General features: G+C 35.9%; 1 protein-coding gene across 2 annotated transcripts in view; it reads left to right on the top strand.

Annotated features, from left to right (window-relative positions):
- Window positions 1-22,670, top strand: part of EPHA3 (EPH receptor A3) — a gene marked incomplete at both ends in the record, with an annotated part of 370,237 nt that overhangs the window by 320,311 nt on the left and 27,256 nt on the right. For both annotated transcript variants that reach the window (XM_079704896.1, XM_079704895.1), the window contains one exon: window positions 8,613-8,822. In XM_079704896.1, coding sequence (XP_079561022.1) covers window positions 8,613-8,822 — 210 coding nt within the window. The remainder of the gene's footprint in view (window positions 1-8,612; window positions 8,823-22,670) is intronic.

The raw sequence follows: 22,670 nt of genomic DNA, 5'->3' as shown, positions 1-22,670 counted from the left end.
TTCTTTTTTTTTTTTTTATTAGTTTCTGCTTTATAACAAAGTGAATCAGTCATACATATACATCTGTTCCCACATCCCCTCCCCCATGAATCTCCCTCCTCCCACCCTCCCCATCCCACCCCTCCAGGCGGTCACAAAGCACCGAGCTGATCTCCCTGTGCTCTGCGGCTGCTTCCCACTATCTATCTACCTTACATTTGGTAGTGTATATATGTCCATGCCTCTCTCTCCCTTTGTCACAGCTTACCCTTCCCCCTCCCCATATCCTCAAGTCCATTCTCAAGTAGGTCTGTGTCTCTATTCCCGTTTTACCCCTAGGTTCTTCATGACATTTTTTTTTTTTTTAATTCCATATATATGTGTTAGCATACGGTATTTGTCTTTCTCTTTCTGACTTACTTCACTCTGTATGACAGACTCTAGGTCTATCCACCTCATTACAAATAGCTCAGTTTCGTTTCTTTTTATGGCTGAGTAATATTCCATTGTATATATGTGCCACATCTTCTTTATCCATTCATCCGATGATGGACACTTAGGTTGTTTCCATCTCCGGGCTATTGTGAATAGAGCTGCAATGAACATTTTGGTACATGTCTCTTTTTGAATTATGGTTTTCTCAGGGTATATGCCTAGTAGTGGGATTGCTGGGTCATATGGTAGTTCTATTTTTAGTTTTTTAAGGAACCTCCATACTGTTCTCCATAGTGGCTGTACCAATTCACATTCCCACCAGCAGTGCAAGAGTGTTCCCTTTTCTCCACACCCTCTCCAGCATTTATTGTTTCTAGATTTCTTGATGATGGCCATTCTGACTGGTGTGAGATGATATCTCATTGTAGTTTTGATTTGCATTTCTCTAATGATTAATGATGTTGAGCATTCTTTCATGTGTTTGTTGGCAGTCTGTATATCTTCTTTGGAGAAATGCCTATTTAAGTCTTCTGCCCATTTTTGGATTGGGTTGTTTGTTTTTTTGCTATTGAGCTGCATGAGCTGTTTATAAATTTTGGAGATTAATCCTTTGTCAGTTGCTTCATTTGCAAATATTTTCTCCCATTCTGAGGGTTGTCTTTTGGTCTTGTTTATGGTTTCCTTTGCTGTGCAAAAGCTTTGAAGTTTCATTAGGTCCCATTTGTTTATCTTTGTTTTTATTTCCATTTCTCTAGGAGGTGGGTCCAAAAGGATCTTGCTGTGATTTATGTCATAGAGTGTTCTACCTATGTTTTCCTCTAAGAGTTTGATAGTTTCTGGCCTTACATTTAGGTCTTTAATCCATTTTGAGCTTATTTTTGTGTATGGTGTTAGGGAATGATCTAATCTCATACTTTTACATGTCCCTGTCCAGTTTTCCCAGCACCACTTATTGAAGAGGCTGTCCTTTCTCCACTGTACATTCCTGCCTCCTTTATCAAAGATAAGTTGGCCATATGTGCGTGGGTTTATCTCTGGGCTTTCTATCCTGATCCACTGATCTATCTTTCTGTTTTTATGCCAGTACCACACTGTCTTAATTACTGTAGCTTTGTAGTATAGTCTGAAGTCAGGCAGCCTGATTCCTCCAGCTCCGTTTTTCGTTCTCAAGATTGCTTTGGCTATTCGGGGTCTTTTGTTTTTCCAAACAAATTTTGAAATTTTTTGTTCTACTTCTGTGAAAAATGCCAGTGGTAGTTTGATAGGGATTGCATTGAATCTGTAGATTGCTTTGCGTAGTAGAGTCATTTTCACAATATTGATTCTTCCAATCCAGGAGCATGGTATATCTCTCCATCTATTTGTATCCTCTTTAATTTCTTTCATCAGTGTCTTATAATTTTCTGCATACAGGTCTTTTGTCTCCTTAGGTAGGTTTATTCCTAGATATTTTATTCTTTTTGTTGCAATGGTAAATGGGAGTGTTTTCTTGATTTCATTTTCAGATTTTTCATCAGTAGTGTACAGGAATGCCAGAGATTTCTGTGCATTAATTTTGTATCCTGCTACTTTACCAAATTCATTGATTAGCTCTAGTAGTTTTTCGGTAGCATCTTTAGGATTCTCTATGTATAGTATCATGTCATCTGCAAACAGTGACAGCTTTACTTCTTCTTTTCCAATTTGGATTCCTTTTATTTCCTTTTCTTCTCTGATTGCTGTGGCTAAAACTTCCAAAACTAGGTTGAATAAGAGTGGTGAGAGTGGGCAGCCTTGTCTTGTTCCTGATCTTAGTGGAAATGGTTTCAGTTTTTCACCATTGAGGACAATGTTGGCTGTGGGTTTGTCATATATGGCCTTTATTATGTTGAGGAAAGTTCCCTCTATGCCTACTTTCTGCAGGGTTTTTATCATAAATGGGTGTTGAATTTTGTCGAAAGCTTTCTCTGCATCTATTGAGATGATCATATGGTTTTTCTCCTTCAACTTGTTAATATGCTGTATCACATTGATTGATTTGCGTATATTGAAGAATCCTTGCATTCCTGGAATAAACCCCACTTGATCATGGTGTATGATCCTTTTAATGTGCTGTTGGATTCTGTTTGCTAGTATTTTGTTGAGGATTTTTGCATCTATGTTCATCAGTGATATTGGCCTGTAGTTTTCTTTCTTTGTGACATCCTTGCCTGGTTTTGGTATCAAGGTGATGGTGGCCTCGTAGAATGAGTTTGGGAGTGTTCCTTCCTCTGATATTGTTTGGAAGAGTTTGAGAAGGATGGGTGTTAGCTCTTCTCTAAATATTTGATAGAATTCGCCTGTGAAGCCATCTGGTCCTGGGCTTTTGTTTGATGGAAGATTTTTAATCACAGTTTCAATTTCAGTGCTTGTGATTGGTCTATTCATATTTTCTATTTCTTCCTGAGTCAGTCTTGGTAGGTTGTGCATTTCTAAGAATTTGTCCATTTCTTCCAGGTTGTCCATTTTATTGGCATAGAGTTGCTTATAGTAATCTCTCATGATCTTTTGTATTTCTGCAGTGTCAGTTGTTACTTCTCCTTTTTCATTTCTAATTCTACTGATTTGAGTCTTCTCCCTTCTTTTCTTGATGAGTCTGGCTAATGGTTTGTCAATTTTGTTTATCTTCTCAAAGAACCAGCTTTTAGTTTGGTTGATCTTTGCTATGGTTTCCTTCATTTCTTTTTCATTTATTTCTGATCTGATCTTTATGATTTCTTTCCTTCTGCTAACTTTGGGGGTTTTTTGTTCTTCTTTCTCTAATTGCTTTAGGTGCAGGGTCAGGTTGTTTACTCGAAATGTTTCCTGTTTCTTAAGGTGGGATTTTATTGCTATAAACTTCCCCCTTAGAACTGCTTTTGCTGCGTCCCATAGGTTTTGGGTCGTCGTGTCTCCATTGTCATTTGTTTCTAAGTATTTCTTAATTTCCTCTTTGATTTCTTCAGTGATCACTTCATTATTGAGTAGTGTATTGTTTAGCCTCCATGTGTTTGTATTTTTTACAGATCTTTTCCTGTAATTGATGTCTAGTCTCATAGCATTGTGGTCGGAAAAGATACTTGATACAATTTCAATTTTCTTAAATTTACCAAGGCTTGATTTGTGACCCAAGATATGATCTATCCTGGAGAATGTTCCATGAGCACTTGAGAAAAATGTGTATTCTGTTGTTTTTGGGTGGAATGTCCTATAAATATCAATTAAGTCCATCTTGTTTAATGTATCATTTAAAGCTTGTGTTTCCTTATTTATTTTCATTTTGGATGATCTGTCCATTGGTGAAAGTGGGGTGTTAAAGTCCCCTACTATGATTGTGTTACTGTCGATTTCCCCTTTTATGGCTGTTAGTATTTGCCTTATGTATTGAGGTGCTCCTATGTTGGGTGCATAAATATTTACAATTGTTATATCTTCTTCTTGGATCGATCCCTTTATCGTTATGTAGTGTCCTTCTTTGTCTCTTCTAATAGTCTTTATTTTAAAGTCTATTTTGTCTGATATAAGAATTGCTACTCCAGCTTTCTTTTGATTTCCATTTGCATGGAATATCTTTTTCCATCCCCTTACTTTCAATCTGTATGTGTCTCTAGGTCTGAAGTGGGTCTCTTGTAGACAGCATATATATGGGTCTTGTTTTTGTATCCATTCAGCCACTCTGTGTCTTTTGGTGGGAGCATTTAGTCTATTTACATTTAAGGTAATTATTGATATGTATGTTCCTATTCCCATTTCCTTAATGGCTTTGGGTTCGTTATTGTAGGTATAGTCCTTCTGTTGTGTTTCTTGCCTAGAGAAGTTCCTTTAGCATTTGTTGTAAAGCTGGTTTGGTGGTGCTGAACTCTCTCAGCTTTTGCTTGTCTGTAAAGGTTTTAATTTCTCCATCAAATCTGAATGAGATCCTTGCTGGGTAGAGTAATCTTGGTTGCAGGTTTCTCTCCTTCATCACTTTAATTATGTCCTGCCACTCCCTTCTGGCTTGTAGAGTTTCTGCTGAGAGGTCAGCTGTTAACCTGATGGGGATTCCCTTGTGTGTTATTTGTTGTTTTTCCCTTGCTGCTTTTAATATGATTTCTTTGTGTTTAATTTTTGACAGTTTGATTAATATGTGTCTTGGCGTATTTCTTCTTGGATTTATTCTGTATGGGACTCTCTGTGCCTCCTGGACTTGATTAACTATTTCCTTTCCCATATTAGGGAAGTTTTCAACTATAATCTCTTCAAATATTTTCTCAGTCCCTTTCTTTTTCTCTTCTTCTTCTGGAACCCCTATAATTCGAATGTTGGTGCGTTTAATGTTGTCCCAGAGGTCTCTGAGACTGTCCTCTGTTCTTTTCATTCTTTTTTCTTTATTTTGCTCTGCAGCAGTTATTTCCACTATTTTATCTTCCACCTCACTTATCCGTTCTTCTGCCTCAGTTATTCTGCTATTGATCCCATCTAGAGTATTTTTCATTTCATTTATTGTGTTTTTAATTGATGCTTGATTCATCTTTAGTTCTTCTAGGTCCTTGTTAACTGTTTCTTGCATATTGTCTATTCTATTTCCAAGATTTTGGATCTGGGAAATAGAATCTTGGATCAGCTTTACTATCATTATTCTGAATTCTTTTTCAGGTAGACTGCCTATTACCTCTTCATTTGTTAGGTCTGGTAGGTTTTTATCTTGCTCCTTCACCTGCTGTGTGTTTTTCTGCTTTCTCATTTTGCTTATGTTACTGTGTTTGGGGTCTCCTTTTTGCAGGCTGCAGATTCGTAGTTCCCGTTGTTTTTGGTGTCTGTCCCCCGTGGCTAAGGTTGTTTCAGTAGGTTGTGTAGGCTTCCTGGTGGAGGGGACTAATGCCTGTGTTCTGGTGGTTGAAGCTCGATCTTGTCTTTCTGGTGGACAGGTCCACGTCTGGTGGTGTGTTTTGGGGTGCCTGTGGCCTTATTATGTTTTTAGGTAGCCTCTCTGCTAATGGGTGGGGTTGTGTTCCTGCCTTGCTATTTGCTTGGCATAGGGTGACCAGCACTGTAGCTTGCTGGTTGTTGACTGAAGCTGGGTGCTGGTGTTGAGATGGAGATCCCTGGGAGATTTTCGCTGCTTGATATTATGTGGAGCTGGGAGGTCTCTTGTGGACCCGTGTCCTGAAGTTGGCTCTCCCACTTCAGAGGCACAGCACTAACTCCTGGCTGCAGCACCAAGAGCCTTTCATCCACCCGGCTCAGAATAACAGTGAGAAAAAGTAGAAAGAAATAATTAGTAGAAGAAAGAAAGAGAGATTGAAAGAAAGGAAGAAGGGAAGTAAGGAAGGAAGGAAGTAAGAAAGAAAGAAAGGAGGGAGGGAGGAAGGATGGAAAGAAAGGAAAGAAAGGAGGGAGGGAGGGAGGAATGAAAGCAAAAGGAAGAGTGAATGGAAGAAGAGAGGGAGGGAGGGAGGAAGGAAAGAAAGAAAGAAAGACAGGAGGGAGGGAGGGAGGGAGGAAGGAAAGAAAAAGAAAGTGGAAAGAAGAAGGGTGGGAGGGAGGGAGGGATAGAGGAAAGAAAAAGAAAGAAGGAAAGGAGGAGCGGAGGGAGGGAGGGAGGAAGGGAAGGGAGGAAAAAAAGAAAGAGCAGGTAAAGTAAAATAGAATAAAGTATGAAATATAGTAGCGTTATTAAAATTAAAAAGCAATTATTGAAAAAAAACACGGACCGAAAGAACCCTGGGACATATGGTGGAAGCAAAGCTATACAGAGAGAATCTTACACAGAAGATTACACATACACATTCACAAAAAGAGAGCAGGGGGAAAAATCAAAAATCTTGCTCTCCAAGTCCACCTCCTCGATTTGGGATAATTCGTTGTAAAAAGAGGAAAAGGGCGAAAAGTCTGAAATCTTGCTAAGTCCACCTCCTTAATTTGAGATAATTCGTTGTAAAAAGAGGGAAAAAAAAAGGGGGGGAAAGTCTTAAATCTTGTCCTCAAGGTCCACTTCCTCAATTTGGGATGATTCGCTGTCCATTCATGCACTCCACAGACGCAGGGCACATCAAATGGACCGTGGAGCTTTAATCCGCTGCCTCGGAGGCTGCACAGAGAGATTTCCCTGTCTCTGCTCTCACAACTCCCGGGTCTCAGCCTTGGACCTGGCCCCGCCTCTGCGCGTAGGTCGCCGGAAGGCGTCCGTTCTTCGCTCAGACAGGACGGGTTTAAAGGAGCCGCTGATTCGGGGGCTCTGGCTCACTCAGGCAGAGGGGAGGGAGGGGAATGCCCTCTCCTCGCGCACCAGGCAACAAAAGGGAAAAAAGTCTCTTGCCTCTCCGGTAGCTCCAGACCCTTTCCCCGGACTCCCTCCGGGCTAGCACTAACCCCTTCAGGGTCTCTTCCTGCCGCCAGCCCCAGACCTCTCCCTGCGCTCCGACTGAAAGCCGATACCCGAGCCTCAGCTCCCAGCCCCGCCCGCCCTGGCGGCCGAGCAGACAAGTCTCTCGGGCTGGTGTGTGCCTGAGGGCACCGATCCTCTGTGCCAAAATCTCTCTGCTTTGCCCTCCACACCCCTGTTGCTGTGCTCTCCTCCGCTACTCCGAAGCTTTCCCCCTCCGCCACCTGCAGTCTCCGCCCTCGAAGGGGCTTGTAGTGTGTAGAAACCTTCCCTCCTTCACGGCTCCCTCCCACTGGTGCAGGTCCCGTCCATATCCTATTGTCTCTGTTTATTCTTTTTTTCTTTTGACCTACCCAGGTATGTGGGGAGTTTCTTGCCTTTTGGGGGGTCTGAGGTCTTCTGTCAGCGTTCAGTAGGTGTTCTGTTGGAGTTGTTCCACGTGTAGATGAATTTCTGATGCATCTGTGGGGAGGAAGGTGATCTCCGCGTCTTACTCTTCCGCCATCTTCCTCCGGCCCCTCATTTCTTTATTTAAAGCAACCTCCGTCTACTGTAAGATAGAAGACCTTCTATCTCTCAAATAGTACTGTCCACTCACAAACTAAGCATGTGCTATAATGCCTAAGTATTCTCAATCCAGAGATATCATTACTTATATATCATAATATATACATACATATATACACATATAACATATATTTACATACAAATTTCAGTTGTTTACATTTAGAAAATTTATGTTTTACTAATATCAACAAATGTTACATTCAAAGAAGTTCAGTAGATTTACAGAGTACAAGACACTGTCAGAAAAAAAAGACACTGTCAATCACCAGTCACTACAATCAAGGGATAAAAAAACAAACACAGACCCTATCCTCAAGGTGCTTTCAGCATTATATAGATAGGGATAGATAGATAGATGATAGATAGATAGATAGATAGATAAGATATATAGTATAATTCATAATCATGGAGGAAAATACTAATTTTTCTATGAATAAGAAATTATATTCTTTATTTGAATATTCATGAGCTGAATAAAGGTTTCAGTAACAATTATTTTCACAAACATATTTCAAAACTAAACCTTTTGCAAGTCAGGTAATTCAAAATATTATAATAAATATTCTTTTAAAGTTATAATAAATTTTCCTCTAAAATTATTTTTTGTTTAGATATTGCTAGACGTTAAATTTTATTTTTTTATATAACTATGTATGTATGCATGCATCTATCATCTATCTGTCATATAAACTGTATATTTCTATTTTAATCAGAGTAGATTGGAAACTTTTCTAAATCCAGGACTATTTGAATTTATCTACTATTGCTTTCAGTTGTGTGACCTATAACTTAGGGTTGGGTAGAACAACAAATATTCAGTAAATATTTTTGACTAATTTTGAACTAATTATCTATTATGATAATTAAAGATTTAAAATCTACCATACCTGAAGCAATTAAAAAAATATAGGAAAACAAGAAGAAAGAATAAGTATTCAATCAAACCAATAAATACAAACCTAAAATAGCCACAGGATCCATTTTATTTTTTTGTTCATGACCTTAAAGTTTCTGAAAAGGGGTTTGTCTCATCAAAAGACCAGCAAAGTTCTAGTTTTGAACCTGAAGTTAAAGAATATTAGGCTACTTCTTGCTAAAAAGTAATGTAGCTACTATACTATTTTGTTTTACTCTTGCATCTATTTAGTCCTGGCTGGTGTACTTAAAACTAGAATGTATATACTCTACAATTCAGTATGTGAAATTTTAATCAAGATATATCTTAGGAAATAGAAACACACCTTAACTGTACATTTGAAATACTTCTCAGAAACACGATGCCCAGTTTACGGTTATCCAGCTGGTAGGGATGCTTCGAGGGATAGCATCTGGCATGAAGTATCTCTCAGACATGGGCTACGTTCACCGAGACCTTGCTGCTCGGAACATCTTGATCAACAGTAATTTAGTGTGTAAGGTTTCTGATTTTGGACTTTCACGTGTTCTAGAAGATGACCCAGAAGCTGCTTACACAACAAGAGTAAGTAACTCATTTTTTTTTCTTTTATCTTTGTTTAGCAACTTGTATTATGTTGACTGACAAATAAATAGAAATCACATCCCAAAATGCTTTGTCAATTATATCTTCCCCCATATGAAACTTATCCTTTAAAAGTAAAATATTGTTCCTTATTCTGGGAAAATAGATGGTCACTGTCCATAAGGTGAGTAATGATATTAATTCTGAAATTCCATACATTGGTTCAATGATTCTCCCAAAAAAGGCAGCAAGGTTCTAACATGTCTAAAGTCTTAATGACCTATATTTTTGTCATGGTTGAACCACTGTTAAGAAAAGATTGGATAAATTCTTAGTACCCCCATCCAACTAGGTATAATCTTAAACCATTTTAAAATTAATGCTTACATGAGTAACACATGTTTACATTATAAAAATTTTAAAACAAAGCAATATAAAGGAGAAAAGTCATCCGTAATTATGCCACCCACAGAACATTTGTAATTTTGTGAGTCAGTTCTTCCAGATTTTTTTCTGCATACCTCTATATACAGACATATGCATGAATAAATAATTAAAATTAGATTTTTTTTTTTTTTTTTTTTTTTTTGCGGTACGCGGGCCTCTCACTGTTGTGGCCTCTCCCGCTGCGGAGCACAGGCTCCGGACGCGCAGACTCAGCGGCCATGGCTCACGGGCCCAGCCGCTCCAAGGCATGTGGGATCCTCCCAGACCAGGGCATGAACCCGTGTCCCTTGCATCGGTAGGCGGACTCTCAACCACTGCGCCACCAGGGAAGCCCTAAAATTAGATTATTTTTAATGCAAATTGTATACTTCATTTCTCTTCTTAGCAATATACCTCTTGAATATATTTCACTGTCAATAAATAATATTTGTTTTTACTTTTAACTGTTTAATATATTCTATTTTCTAGTTGTATCATTTTTTAAACCAAATCCTAATTAGTGGGCAAATTATTATTATATCTATTTTTCAAGATATTTTACAAATGTGTATATGATACATCTGCATTCATAATTGTTTGAATCTGATGATTTCCCTATAATATATTCCTAAAAGTAGATTTTCTGTGTTAAAGAGTCTTTGCCTACTTTAAAAGCACATTTCAATACACTCCTAATAAAATTAGATATTATCATTATTTTTAATATTTACTTACTAACTGTGAGGAATTTTATCTGTTAATTTGCATTCCTTTGATTCAAAATGCATTTGATTATTTCTTCTTATTTTTTTTGTAAATTTCTTGGACATATTATTATTTTAGAGAAATTTTTTTATGGAAGAAATTTTTAAAAATAAAAATATGATAATCATGGCTAATGACACTACTCAAAAATAACCAGTTTTAACATTTTAATTTTATCTTTTCATACTATTTTTCTATGCATTTTCATATAAAAAATATTTTCAATTCTGCATATAGTGACAAAAGGATCATAATATGTATACTGATATAAAAAATGATTTCCACTTAATAAATCCAGTATTTTCTTTATATATAAATTCAGTGTCATTTTGTAATCTGCTCTTTTTAACATGAAATATAAAATATAGAATTTTATGGATGATGAAATATTCCTTTTACAGTATTATTAAATAATGTATAGTACTCCATTTTATTCATGTACATAATTTATTTAGCCAATGTACTATTAATTGGGTAGAATTCTAATGTTTTGCTATTATTAGCAATACTTTGATGTACATCTTGATATATAATTCATGCCTTTCTATCATTACCTCTTCAGGATAAATTTATAGAAAATTGGTGAGTCACTGGTCAGAATGGCCATCATCAAAAAGTCTAGAAACAATAATTGCTGGAGAGGGTGTGGAGAAAAGGGAACACTCTTGCACTTCTGGTGGGAATGTGAATTGGTACAGCCACTATGAAGAAAAGTATGGAGGTTCCTTAAAAAACTACAAATAGACCTACCATATGACCCAGCAATTCCACTACTGGGCATATACCCTGAGAAAACCATAATTCAAAAAGAGTCATGTACCAAAATGTTCATTTCAGCTCTATTTACAATAGCCAGGAGATGGAAAAAACCTAAGTGTCCATCATCGGATGAATGGATAAAGAAGATGTGGCACATATATACAATGGAATATTACTCAGCCATAAAAAGAAACGAAATTGAGTTATTTGTAGTGAGTGGATGGACCTAGAGTCTGTCCTACAGAGTGAAGTAAGTCAGAAGGAGAAAGACAAATACCGTATGCTAACACGTATATATGGAATCTAAGAAAAAAAAATGTCATGAAGAACCTAGGGGCAAGACGGGAATAAAGACACAGACCTACTAGAGAATGGACTTGAGTATATGGGGATGGGGAAGGGTAAGCTGTGACAAAGTGAGAGAGTGGCATGGACATATATACACTACCAAATGTAAAATAGATAGCTACTGGGAAGCAGCCACATAGCACAGCGAGAGCAGCTCGGTGCTTTGTGACCACCTAGAGGGGTGGGATAGGGAGGGTGGGAGGGAGGGAGATGCAAGAGGGAAGAGATATGGGAACATGTATATGTATAACTGATTCACTTTGTTATAAAGCAGAAACTAACACGCCATTGTAAAGCAATTATACTCCAATAAAGATGTTAAAAAAAAAAAGAAAATTGGTGAGTCAAAATATGGACAAATATGTGAAGATTTTGGTACATGAATTGCTTAATTGTTTTACATATAGTTTGTTATCACTTTCCATTTTTAGTGGCAATATATAAATGAGGCCATTTCATTATACTCTCACTAGCCAAGAGAATGAGCAGTTTTTAAAAAAGACAGTCAGCTTCTGCTGCTTTCTTCTTGTTTAATTCTAAGAGTTTATTCCTGATTAAACAAACAAACAAAGAAGTGAACAAAAATTCTCATTCTTTTCAGAAGTCATCAACCTCAATAACTCTATTAACAGCCACTAAGATTGTCACATGGTAACTATATCTCACTCTGAGAAAGAGCTCAATATGCAAGACTGAGTTTCATCTACAAGTAAAGCCACAGTGATAGAAACACAGAAAGCAACTCTGTGTCTCAGATACATACCTAGATGTGTTGATTTAGAAGTTGGAACTCTCCTAATGGCTTTTACCCTTGTTTGCATTTACCATTTTCAGGTATACTCTATAGCAGATTACCTTTGTTCATGAATCTAAGTATTTTTAGAAACTGTGTTCTGCATAAAAATGTTGTTCTTAAGAACACAGTTCATTAGATTAAGAGCAAGAGAACTTTAAGAAAATTTTATACCTTGCAGCTAGTTGAATTAAGTTTAGAACAGTGACTATTCCTACACAGCTCTGAAAACTTGATAAAATTACAAAACATGGGTATCTTGATAGTGCTTTTTAGTGCTCCTTCTCTGATCACCAGAAAAATTAGTCAGCCAACATTCTGCAGCCAAGTATTTTTATGACTAAGTTATTACTCCAGAGGACAACATATGCAACAGATGATAATATATAATATTTGTTGTCTGGAAGAGAATGTTTTTTATTCTACTTAGTGCTACTCTGCATTCTAAAGATATTCTTCATAACCTTCTACTAGTATTTGAGCTGTTAACACACTCCATGAAAATTATTCTTTCTAGCATTATCCCTGCTACAAAAATCACCTTATTCAAGAAATATTTCCAGTTCTAATAGGAAATATTTGGGGAAAAAGGCCTTTATTTGAGATATTCTATTTTTCGGTTATTCATTCAGGTTCTAATCTCTCTGTTCTTTAAATGAGTGCAACCTTGTTCTCAATACCAGTCTTAATTTCTAGTGTTGGGGAGAAAGAATTTTCCTCTACCCTTCAAAGCTTCTTTTAGCTAGTCTAATAATCAAATCAACATGAGACATTAACAGGAGAAAAGCAAATTTAATTCGTATGCATGGAATCTCACATATATGAGAGGGTCAAAGACAGAAATGTAAAATGAGGTATATATGCCATCTTGAGCTAAGGAGTGGGAAAGAGGGCCTGAGGCTTCAAAGGGGAGGAAAGTAACTCACAAGTTGATAAGAAGAGTAGATGTTGGGTAATTAGATGTTTGCCCTGCCATACAGATGGGCCACTGAGGTGAAATTTATCTCTGGTAATCTCATTCTGGGAAAGGACCCTCCCTCGCCAATTTAAATTCTTCTAGGTAGTTAAGGGTGAGGCAGAAGCTTCTCTTGAAGGAGCAGGGTCTTGATTGCCTTCAACTCAAAAAAATTCATATGCCAAAGTGGCACATTTTGGGGAGGTTACTTCTGAACTCTTGCACTAGGATACTCCAAGAAACAATTTCTCTTGGAGAAACTTGAAAGATTCATTCGAATCTACATCATCTGTTCTCTGGAGACTGTATACAGTTAACTTTCGGAGCTTCATTTATTCGGAGATTCATTTATACTGATTGTAACTTTGTCAGGACCAAGGGGTCCACAAGATTATTTCAACCTTAGTAGAATGATGTTGATGTGTCAAAATTCCTCTTTAGCCTTTGTGAAATAAAAGTGCAATAGGATCTTTGCATTTATGCTTCATTCCCAGAAGATTCTTAAAAGCCGCACTAACCAAACGGGCTCATTCACTACCAATAAATAGCTGATTAGAGTTCTTCAGTGTTCATCCTTGTATTTTCTTGGAACTCCTCAAAATATCTGTGGGAGTCCTGACTTCCTTCTGAGAAGCTGTAATTTGCATCTGCATTTCTAGAATAATTTAGATATCTTTGATTTAATTTCCCATAATAAGCCTTGTTTGGTACAATAATTTTATAATTTACCCTAAAATATGAGGTACGGTTATAAAATAATAGGACTTCTATTTTGTTTTTTAAACAAAGACACTGAAACAATGAAATGAGTGTTGTCATACTAAGCTGTCTTTTTGGGAATGTGTACTTACTGCAGGAACACTGCTATTGTCCAAAATGTTTGGGGAATTCCTCTTTCAAAATTATCTTTAAAACTAGATTGTAAATGATACTATCACTCAAAATTGTTTAGGCATATAGTATTTTGGGAAGCAGACTTGACTAAGATAAAATCCGTGGTTTCAATAAGCTTATAGTTAATAAATAAGGAAAGTAGTACATTGTGGTAAAGTCTGGTTTTTTTTCTAACCAAAACCGGGATTATTCAGCTTAGACATCTGCCTTATTTATTTAAATTAGCATGCTATGATTATGGTTATTTCAGAAAAACAAGTTCACCATTTAAAATAGTGTGCCAAGGCGTCCTTTTTGGATAGACACATTCTTGCTAATCTGCTTTACCAGTCATGTTACTTTAATCACACTTAACACATTTCAGAAATTAGCATTCAGTGCCTCAATGCATTATACTTTTCCGATTGCTCCTCTGAAAGTTATTGCCTTTAGACAGAGGGTAATTGCACTAAGAAATCATGAGAGACATTTGATTCATGCCACTGAATGAATGTAGGGTGGCTGCTGTTCTCAGTTTTAAAACACCTCTGTGGTTGACAGGCAGGGTAGAAGAGTGAAATAGAAATTATATCCACTAATTCTGTATTTAAAGATTCTTAAACTGGAGGGGACATCTGAGGAGTTGAGAAAACCCTTAGCCTTACAACTTAAAACAATGTATCAGACATTTTCTCCTGCTGCTTTTGATACTGTCTTAAGTGTACTCGGAGTTTTCCTTCCTTATATCCTCAATAGTATGCCTGAAAGGAAAGAGTCAGCTGAGATAATAATATACACTTTTTTGTGTTTTCCATAAGAATATTGGGTAGGAAATTGGAATTTTTTTTCAATACACACTTTTAGTTATTTCTCTTGATTTCTCACTACTGAGTTATACAGAAATTCCAAACACTGACACTTTTTATTATACAATATTATTATGCATCCTGTAACCTTTAGAAAATTCGACTGTACATTCATGAGATGATGAGAATGAGAAAGGTGAAAATTTTAGTATTACTATGAAAATAGTTCAATCTTGCAGACCCCCTGAAATGCTCTTGAGGACACTAAGAAATGCTTGGATAACACTTTGAGAACCAGTTATAGATACTTTATGAGGAAAATAACACCTTAAAAACTAAATAAATATTTGAGTAGTTATTAGATGATATAAAATCTGACTTATGATATAGTATTATGTGATATAAAATGTTTTGAAGAAAGGTCTTGAAAGCATACCTGCGGCTGCATACCTAAGGTTGCAAACCATCATAAAAGGCCCTGAATTTTACTTGGGACGGATATTACTGGAGCATTTAGCTCTGCAAATTTAAAACATCAGAGAATTTTTGTTGTTGAGAAAAACAAACAAAAAAATGGATTACCTCTTTTTAGTTATACATCATGGGAATTTCATAGTATAATTATGGCATGTTTCCCATTATTTTGGACTGAACTACTGATTTGCTCTATTTTATAATATCAGAGGCATGGTATTATTGGTGAGAACTGTTTTCTACTGAATAATTTTTCAATCTTTTTCTTATGAAATTCCACTTTTAATAAGTTAATATTTTTATGTGTGTATGAATACATATATTATGTTTGTATGTTGAAATAGATGGAATCCAAAATTCCAAGATGATAGTGGTCAATTTGCTGTTTTAAACAGGATCAAGTTAAAGAAAATATAGACTTTTATCTAATTTATATGCTGTGTCATGTAAAGTCAATCCCGTTCTCAAGTCCCCAAATTCACTTTAGGGGTATAACTACCACATAAACTGATCTGGGAAATTTAAGAAAACCAAATGATGTGTTCTTGGTTACATTCTTCATTATTAGTATTTTTATTTCTGTTATGGAGATGCATACTGAGTAATTGCCAGGTGGATTTTTATACTGAATGAAAAAAGTTCTGTCTTGTGTCACATTGCCCTATGGCCAATTAACACCTATTTAATTTTTAGAAGATAAAACTAAATGAAAAGTTATTACAGGCATTATGTGTTAAGTAATAGGAAAAAGAAATCTTATTTTACATAATAACTTATTCTATTTTTTTTCTCTGTGAGTCTGCCAAGTTGATGCCATAAATATTCTACTACTGCTTTGTCTTGTCTAATTTCATTTGCAAGGCAAGAAAAAAAAGGGGGGCTAAAGCAAGTGATTAAAAGCTAAGTGGCTGAATACTCTGGTTCAGGATAACTCCACTTGAAGAATATAAATGTTAGAAAACATGAGCCTTAGTTCTGTAGAATTCTCAAGGACTAAAAACTATGCATACCAAAAACTTGTGTAATATAAAAAGAGAATAATAGTATTTTGATAAGTAGTATATGTCATATGTAATTTACACATGAATAAAAAAAGCAATAAATAAATATCTAATCAGTGGCCTTCATATAGTAATGTATTTTAAGCTTGGACTCAAAATAAATAATGTCAACATTTTCTAGTCTCTTAGGATCAGTACATAGCTTCTGTCTTATGTAGCTTCACAAAGTAAAGCTATATTTCCCAAAATCAGAAAACTCTAGAAGATTTTATAATTTCAGTTAATGGTGCATCAAAGTTTAATGAGGGATCAAATACTTTCTAGCCACCCATTTCAGAGAGATGGATAGCACGAACATTTCAACATGTGAAAATAATCCATCCAGATTTATGTGGAGAAAAAATCACAACTATAATTTTGGAGTGATACACACAAGTGAGGAAGTTCTATGTAAATATATTACACAGTCTCTAGCAGGAACAGTTTTCTCTGCAGTGCATCATTCATTCATTCATTCATTCAACAAATACTTGAGTGCCTACAATATACTAGGCACTGTTCTAAGACCTGAGGACCCAGAGGTAAAAACAAAGCCCTGACTCCGTGAGCTTACATTCTAGTGTGGTATTTCACATAATAAACAAAGAGGTGAAGATATAACAAGACAGAGAAATAAGATGAGGAATTTGGACAGTGTGAGGGAGATGTTACTGTAGATAGGACGATCAGAGAGAATTTCTCTGATAAAATGACATTAGAACAGAGAATTAGTGAGAGTGAAGGAGAAAATAATGTAAATATTGAGGTTAATAGGCCAGATTCATTTGCTTTAATTATTTTTCAATTCAATGGAATAATTTTAATAATTTCTCTTATTCCAGCAGGCTCACTTTGCAAGAAGACAAGTAGTCAGATTAATGATATAACTCAGACTGAAAAACAAGCAAATAGTGACTGGTCCAGTCTGTAGTGTTGAGCCCTGGAAGTTTAGTAAAAATCACTTACTAAAATTATTTCCAGTTGACTTGTGAATATCCCACATTTCAAATTTGTGATGACACATTGCCTGAAGCTTTTCCCATGTACCCTGAAGCCACTGACCAGCCCCAGCTGCTCCAGCACTGGGAGAGACAGCAGTCATTATTTCCCAAACCAGTCTTACCACTTGATGCCTGGAATGGCTAATTGATTCATTCCTGTCCTATGACCCTTTTTCAACTATAGTTTTACATGTCATGGTTCAGGCCCACTCCCATGATATTTTCCCTTTCATTTGCTAGCCATTGCTCTGGAACTGCCCCTGTATTTCAAGCAATTTTTACCCAACATAGACATACAAGGAAACCATTGCCATGATTTCTAGTCAGAATTGTCTCAGCAGATATTTATGAGATTCTCAAACTATCATGTCATCTTTCCTAATTCTTCAGTTATCAATATTAATAAAACCAAGCCTACCCAAGTTATGCACTTTTTTGCTTAATCACTAGAATGAGTCTAATACTTCTGTTTCATTATTTTTATTGTAAATATATAGTATTCCTTCTATATTGGATAGGTCTTTCTGACTTATTTACTTATCAATATGGCTTTTTTGGAAACTTGTGTTCGGAGTGTTAAAAATTCACTTTCAAATGAATTTCTGAAACCTTTAAAAAATAGAGTAGGAATTCAGTATATGTTAAACACAAGGTTTAACATTTAAAATCTCTTTGAACTTTAAAAAGAGCTGTGCCCATATTAGGCTGTACGTTTAGTCTTATCCCTAAATTTTTTCATTGTTTTTGTTGAAGATATACATTATACATCAGATGACCTAATTTTATATTGTATTATTTGACTCTGAAAGTAACAGAAAAGTTATTTGTATTTTATTTCCTGGATAGCCATAGAGTTACTTAGATTATAAGGTGAAGATTTTTAAGAAATTCTTAAGCGTCTCACGGAATGTTGAAAAATTTCAAAAGTTCAAAGTATTGACTTTTGCTACCTGAGAGATCATCTGTCTCTGATCTCTTGTGGCAGTTGACATCTGCTGGAACAATTCTCTCAATGGCTTTTAGATTTGAACTACTGGGAATTAGAACAGATGCTTCCCCTGGGAGTCTTCTTGGATTGCCCTTCACCTTGTTGTCTACTGTTGTCTGCAGTGAACGAAGTTTACTTCCTGACGATAGATCCTAAATCCTTTAGTCAAATGATTTATCTCTATAGTTCCACTTCTAACCTGAGAAACCAATATTTGCTTCCAGGTTAAACACTCAATTACTCTGGGTTTACTAAGATAAACTCTCCGAAGTCCTTTGTCACTCTAACTATGACCTGACAGAGCTCACAGGCAGGCAATGTGAAATATGGATCAGCAAAGCATTTCCTAAATCAGTAAGGAGAGATTTGTGTACATAATCAGAGAAAAATTGGGGCAGACATAAGATACTAGGGCTCAATGTCCAGAGATTTCAGCAATTACACTCCTTTTCTTTAGAACTCAAGACTTGAAGCCCCCTAACCCACAGCGAATGAGCTGACTTCAGTTAAGCACCTGAAAAATTCAGGGCTTTTAGCCAAATGTCTCATTTAAACTGTCTAAATTCATTAAGTTTAGAGAACTGAATTGCAGGATCTTCTAAGAACACGTTTACTTTGTGATTCCTACTCTAACTGCTGTTTCTGGACAAAGTGAACAAGGTTTTGTACTACTTTACTCCTGGATTAGAGTTTAGCAATTACATAATGCCTCTGCCCAGAGAATCCCTAGTATCTTTACTTGTGCCATTTTATTCTCCTTTAACTTTTCTGTAAGAATTCTATGGAAGTAAATCCAGATATTACAGCCAATAGATATGCTGTTTAGTCCAAAGTTAGGATCATCTTTGGATTAAACAAGAGCCAAAATAATTGACATTAAAAATGTCAGCATCCTTGATATTTCTGTAGGTTTAAGATAGAAAGTTGAAAGAGCAAATGTTTATAAGTTAGCACAGCTGTTAGAGATAGATGAAACTGAACAGAAAATCAAGTTTTATATTTCCCATGACCCTCAGTTTATGAATGATAAGATATCTGCACAGAGAGGCTAAGAAACTTGGCAAAAAATAGATAATACAGTCAAAGCTAACCCTAGAAATGACAACTCCTAATTCTTACTAAACTTAAGAATCCAAATGGAACATGTGACCGTAAATCCCCCTGCACCCCCAATTACTGACTGTCATAGATGTGACATCAGCACTGGGAGGAACTGGCTCTGGGTTTGGCATTGCAAATATGGGGAACAAGCATTAGCTTCTGATTCTGTTGAGTTTGAACTGGAGGTCCCTCTGCAATTGAAGTTTTAGAAACACTCCATATGCTGTGAATCTGGGCTTGCTCCAGGCAACTGGAGACTTTTCTCAAATATGTAAATATCTGGGGAGCTTACATACAGACATAGAGACCACCTTAAGTAAATGCTTCATTTTATGATCTGTTAAAATATTGTAAAAAACACATCTTCGGGCTTCCCTGGTGGCGCAGTGGTTGAGAGTCCTCCTGCCTATGCAGGGGACGCGGGTTTGTGCCCCAGTCCGGGAGGATCCCACATGCCACGGAGCGGCTGGGCCCGTGAGCCATGGCCGCTGAGCCTGTGCGTCCGGAGCCTGTGTTCCGCAGCGGGAGAGGCCACAACAGTGAGAGACCCGCGTACCGCAAAAAAAAAAAAAAAAAAAAAAAAAAAAAAACGAAAAGAAAACCACATCTTTATAAATTATTTTTAGAGTAATTATCTGGCGCTTTACATTTCTGAATGCCTAGGAGCATTTTACCAACCAAAACTTCAATTGCCAACTGATTTTCAAAGTTTTAGCTCATTATTAACAGTTGTATTAGGATAGTTTTACTATGGCAAGAAGGCAGTATACCAAATGACACCATTTGTCTCATCAAATCCAAAATTTTGGATAGCTCATTGAAGGATATGTTTGGCAGTTTTTTGGAAAACATCTAAAATTTTAAAATGCCCCCTACATGTATAAACTGAAAAAGCAATTTCTGAATGTGAAAAAGAAGAAGAAAATGTAAGTCAGGCAACATTGGCTTAAATTTGTTGGGGTGGGAGGTGGGGAAGGAAGAGGAATTTTTGTGGTCCACTCAGAAGCAGAAGTATAAATAAATTCTGCAATACATTACTTGTAGGAAATTTAATGAGTCAGACTCTTGAATATTCAATTTATTTTATTTTGATAGTCTCAGATCCACAGATGCTCATCTTGAAGGCAGAGAGAGTTATTGTGAAGTGTGACTAAATTAAAATTTATGGGCCCCAGCTTCTTCTTTCTCCCTTATTTCAGAACCAAATTGAGCCCTCTAGGTCTCTTATCCAATGTCTCACTATGTCAATGATATTTATGTTTTGTAGCCATAGATAGCATTTTCTCTTGTAGGAAAAACCTATTTCTTACCAAAAATTTTTGTTATTGATGCTTCCATCTAATAAAGAAATTGATGCTTAATTTAAGTTTTCCTAGCAATAGAAAATTATCCCTGTTTCAAAAAAATTAAAGGGAGGAAGCAAGAAACAAAGAAGAAAAGAAAAGAAAACAAAAAATAGAGGGAAAAATCTCAAAGATGTACTATTATATTTACCAAAATCCACATATCAGAAGATTAACTCTAATGAACTTGGCCCTTTTTTAGACTAGAGCAGGAACGAAAATATCCATGGTAAGTGTGCTAATGGTTAAAATAAAGAAAGAATTCCACTTAGTCTACATAAAATCCAGTTAAACCTTGGACCTCTTTGAATCATTTTCCCTTGCTGATCCGTAGTTCTCGAACAGGGATGATTTTGCTCCCTAGGGGATATTTGATATTGTCTGGAGATATTTTGGCTGTCACAATTGGAAGTATGCTGATGTAATCTAGTGGGTAGAGACCAGGGATGCTAGTAAACATACTGCAATACACAGGACAGCCCCTACAGCAAGAATTAATCTGGTGTAAAATGTCAATAGTGCTACTATATAGAGACCTTGTTCTAAAGTTACCCAACATGTATAGAATGTGGAAAGAATAAGAGAGTGGGGATCAAATATCTCTCTCAGGTACTTATAATTTCTCCTGTCCACACTGGACTGCAAGTTGTAGGGGATAATGTGGAATACATTGCCATTTGTGAAAAATTATGCAACAGACTAGCCATCTGCCAACAAGTCTCCTAGAATGTTGAACTTCGGGATAGCAAACATAATGTAACAAATAGTACACCTTTTATTCTTGTTAAATTTTATTCTCATTTGTTTTTGATATAATACTTGAAATTTATCGTTCTTTTCCACTCAAAGATTTAAATATTAAATGAGATCTCTTTACTTTTGATATTTTGATTGTATTTATTAAAATGTCATGGGTGTAAACTCATGAATAGACATTCACCTAGCAGATAAATATGTCACATATTTTCAGCCAGCATGTGAGTATTACTTATGCATAATTATTTTTATGTTTTAACATTTTACTTAGCCTCATCCTACAAAGGAATGGAGTAATATTCATGTGCATAGATTTAAAATATTTATTAAATTTTTGGTGGTATTCAGCCTCTCATAGCCTTATGATTTCAAATGATAGTTTGGGCACACTTATTTTATTTATGGCAATGCATAGGACAAAAGTTACTACTCGAATTTATTTTACTAGTTTTCAATATAAAGAATTTGAAACTACAATGTTGAATTTAAAGAGTCTGTGATAATAGTTACACTCACCCTGCCTCAAACTCTATAATAATATTATGAGCTCGGAATCTCTCCTATAGTTTGATTTCGAATTAAGCGTGTACTACGAATATGTTGGTTTATTTTTCTCTCATTTGAACCAGAGTGACTGGTTGTTTACTGATCATGGAAAAAGTAAAAAATATATATAAAACTCTTCTTACTCTGATGTATTTTTAGCAACGAATGATAAATTTGAATAATACTTTGTAGTTGGTAACGAGCTTTCCCTTATATCTTCATTTAATAAATTCTTTACATGAATAGTAAAAGTGTGCTAACTATTTGAAGGGAATTGGAATGGAAGAAAGGGCAAAACATTTATTGAGTACTCTATTAAAGATTAGACACTTTATTTGTTGCTTTATGTATATTATAAATCTATTGCCAAAGACAAAAAAATCCCTAAATAATAATGAATAATCCTCAGTCATCTTTATTCTCTTCCTCATCCAGTGATGGATGGTGCCATTTACAAGATGGCTGGCTAGGGGCAGTAGGAGAGTCTTGAATATGATTATCATTTCATTCTCAGAGCAAAACCAATCAGTCTAAAACACCTGGGAGCAGATAATGAAAGTCGTCTAATGAGAAAGCTAAATGTTCCAGGGTTAAACTTCTAGGGTTAAAAGCTAATTACCTAGGGATTCCGATAACAGTATTGAGTAAAGGCAAACAATACTTGTTCATTTACACTTTCTTTTAAATAATGAGTTCAAATTAGCCCCAGTTGTTCATTTAGAATGAGTTGTATGGATATCATATGGGAAAATATAAACTAAGAATTTTCTTCTTGTAATTAAAATAAGTATATTTACTTTTAAGTATATGAACTCACAAAACAGTGACCTGGAACAGAGCCCAGCCACTAAGAAAAGGACTAATATGCTAAAAA

The sequence above is a fragment of the Hyperoodon ampullatus genome (genome assembly GCF_949752795.1).
Source record: "Hyperoodon ampullatus genome assembly, chromosome: 5".
In the NCBI taxonomy this organism is placed as follows: Eukaryota; Metazoa; Chordata; class Mammalia; order Artiodactyla; family Ziphiidae; genus Hyperoodon; species Hyperoodon ampullatus.
The sequence above is the reverse complement of the archived record's forward strand: the minus strand, read 5'-3'. Positions and strand labels throughout refer to the sequence as shown.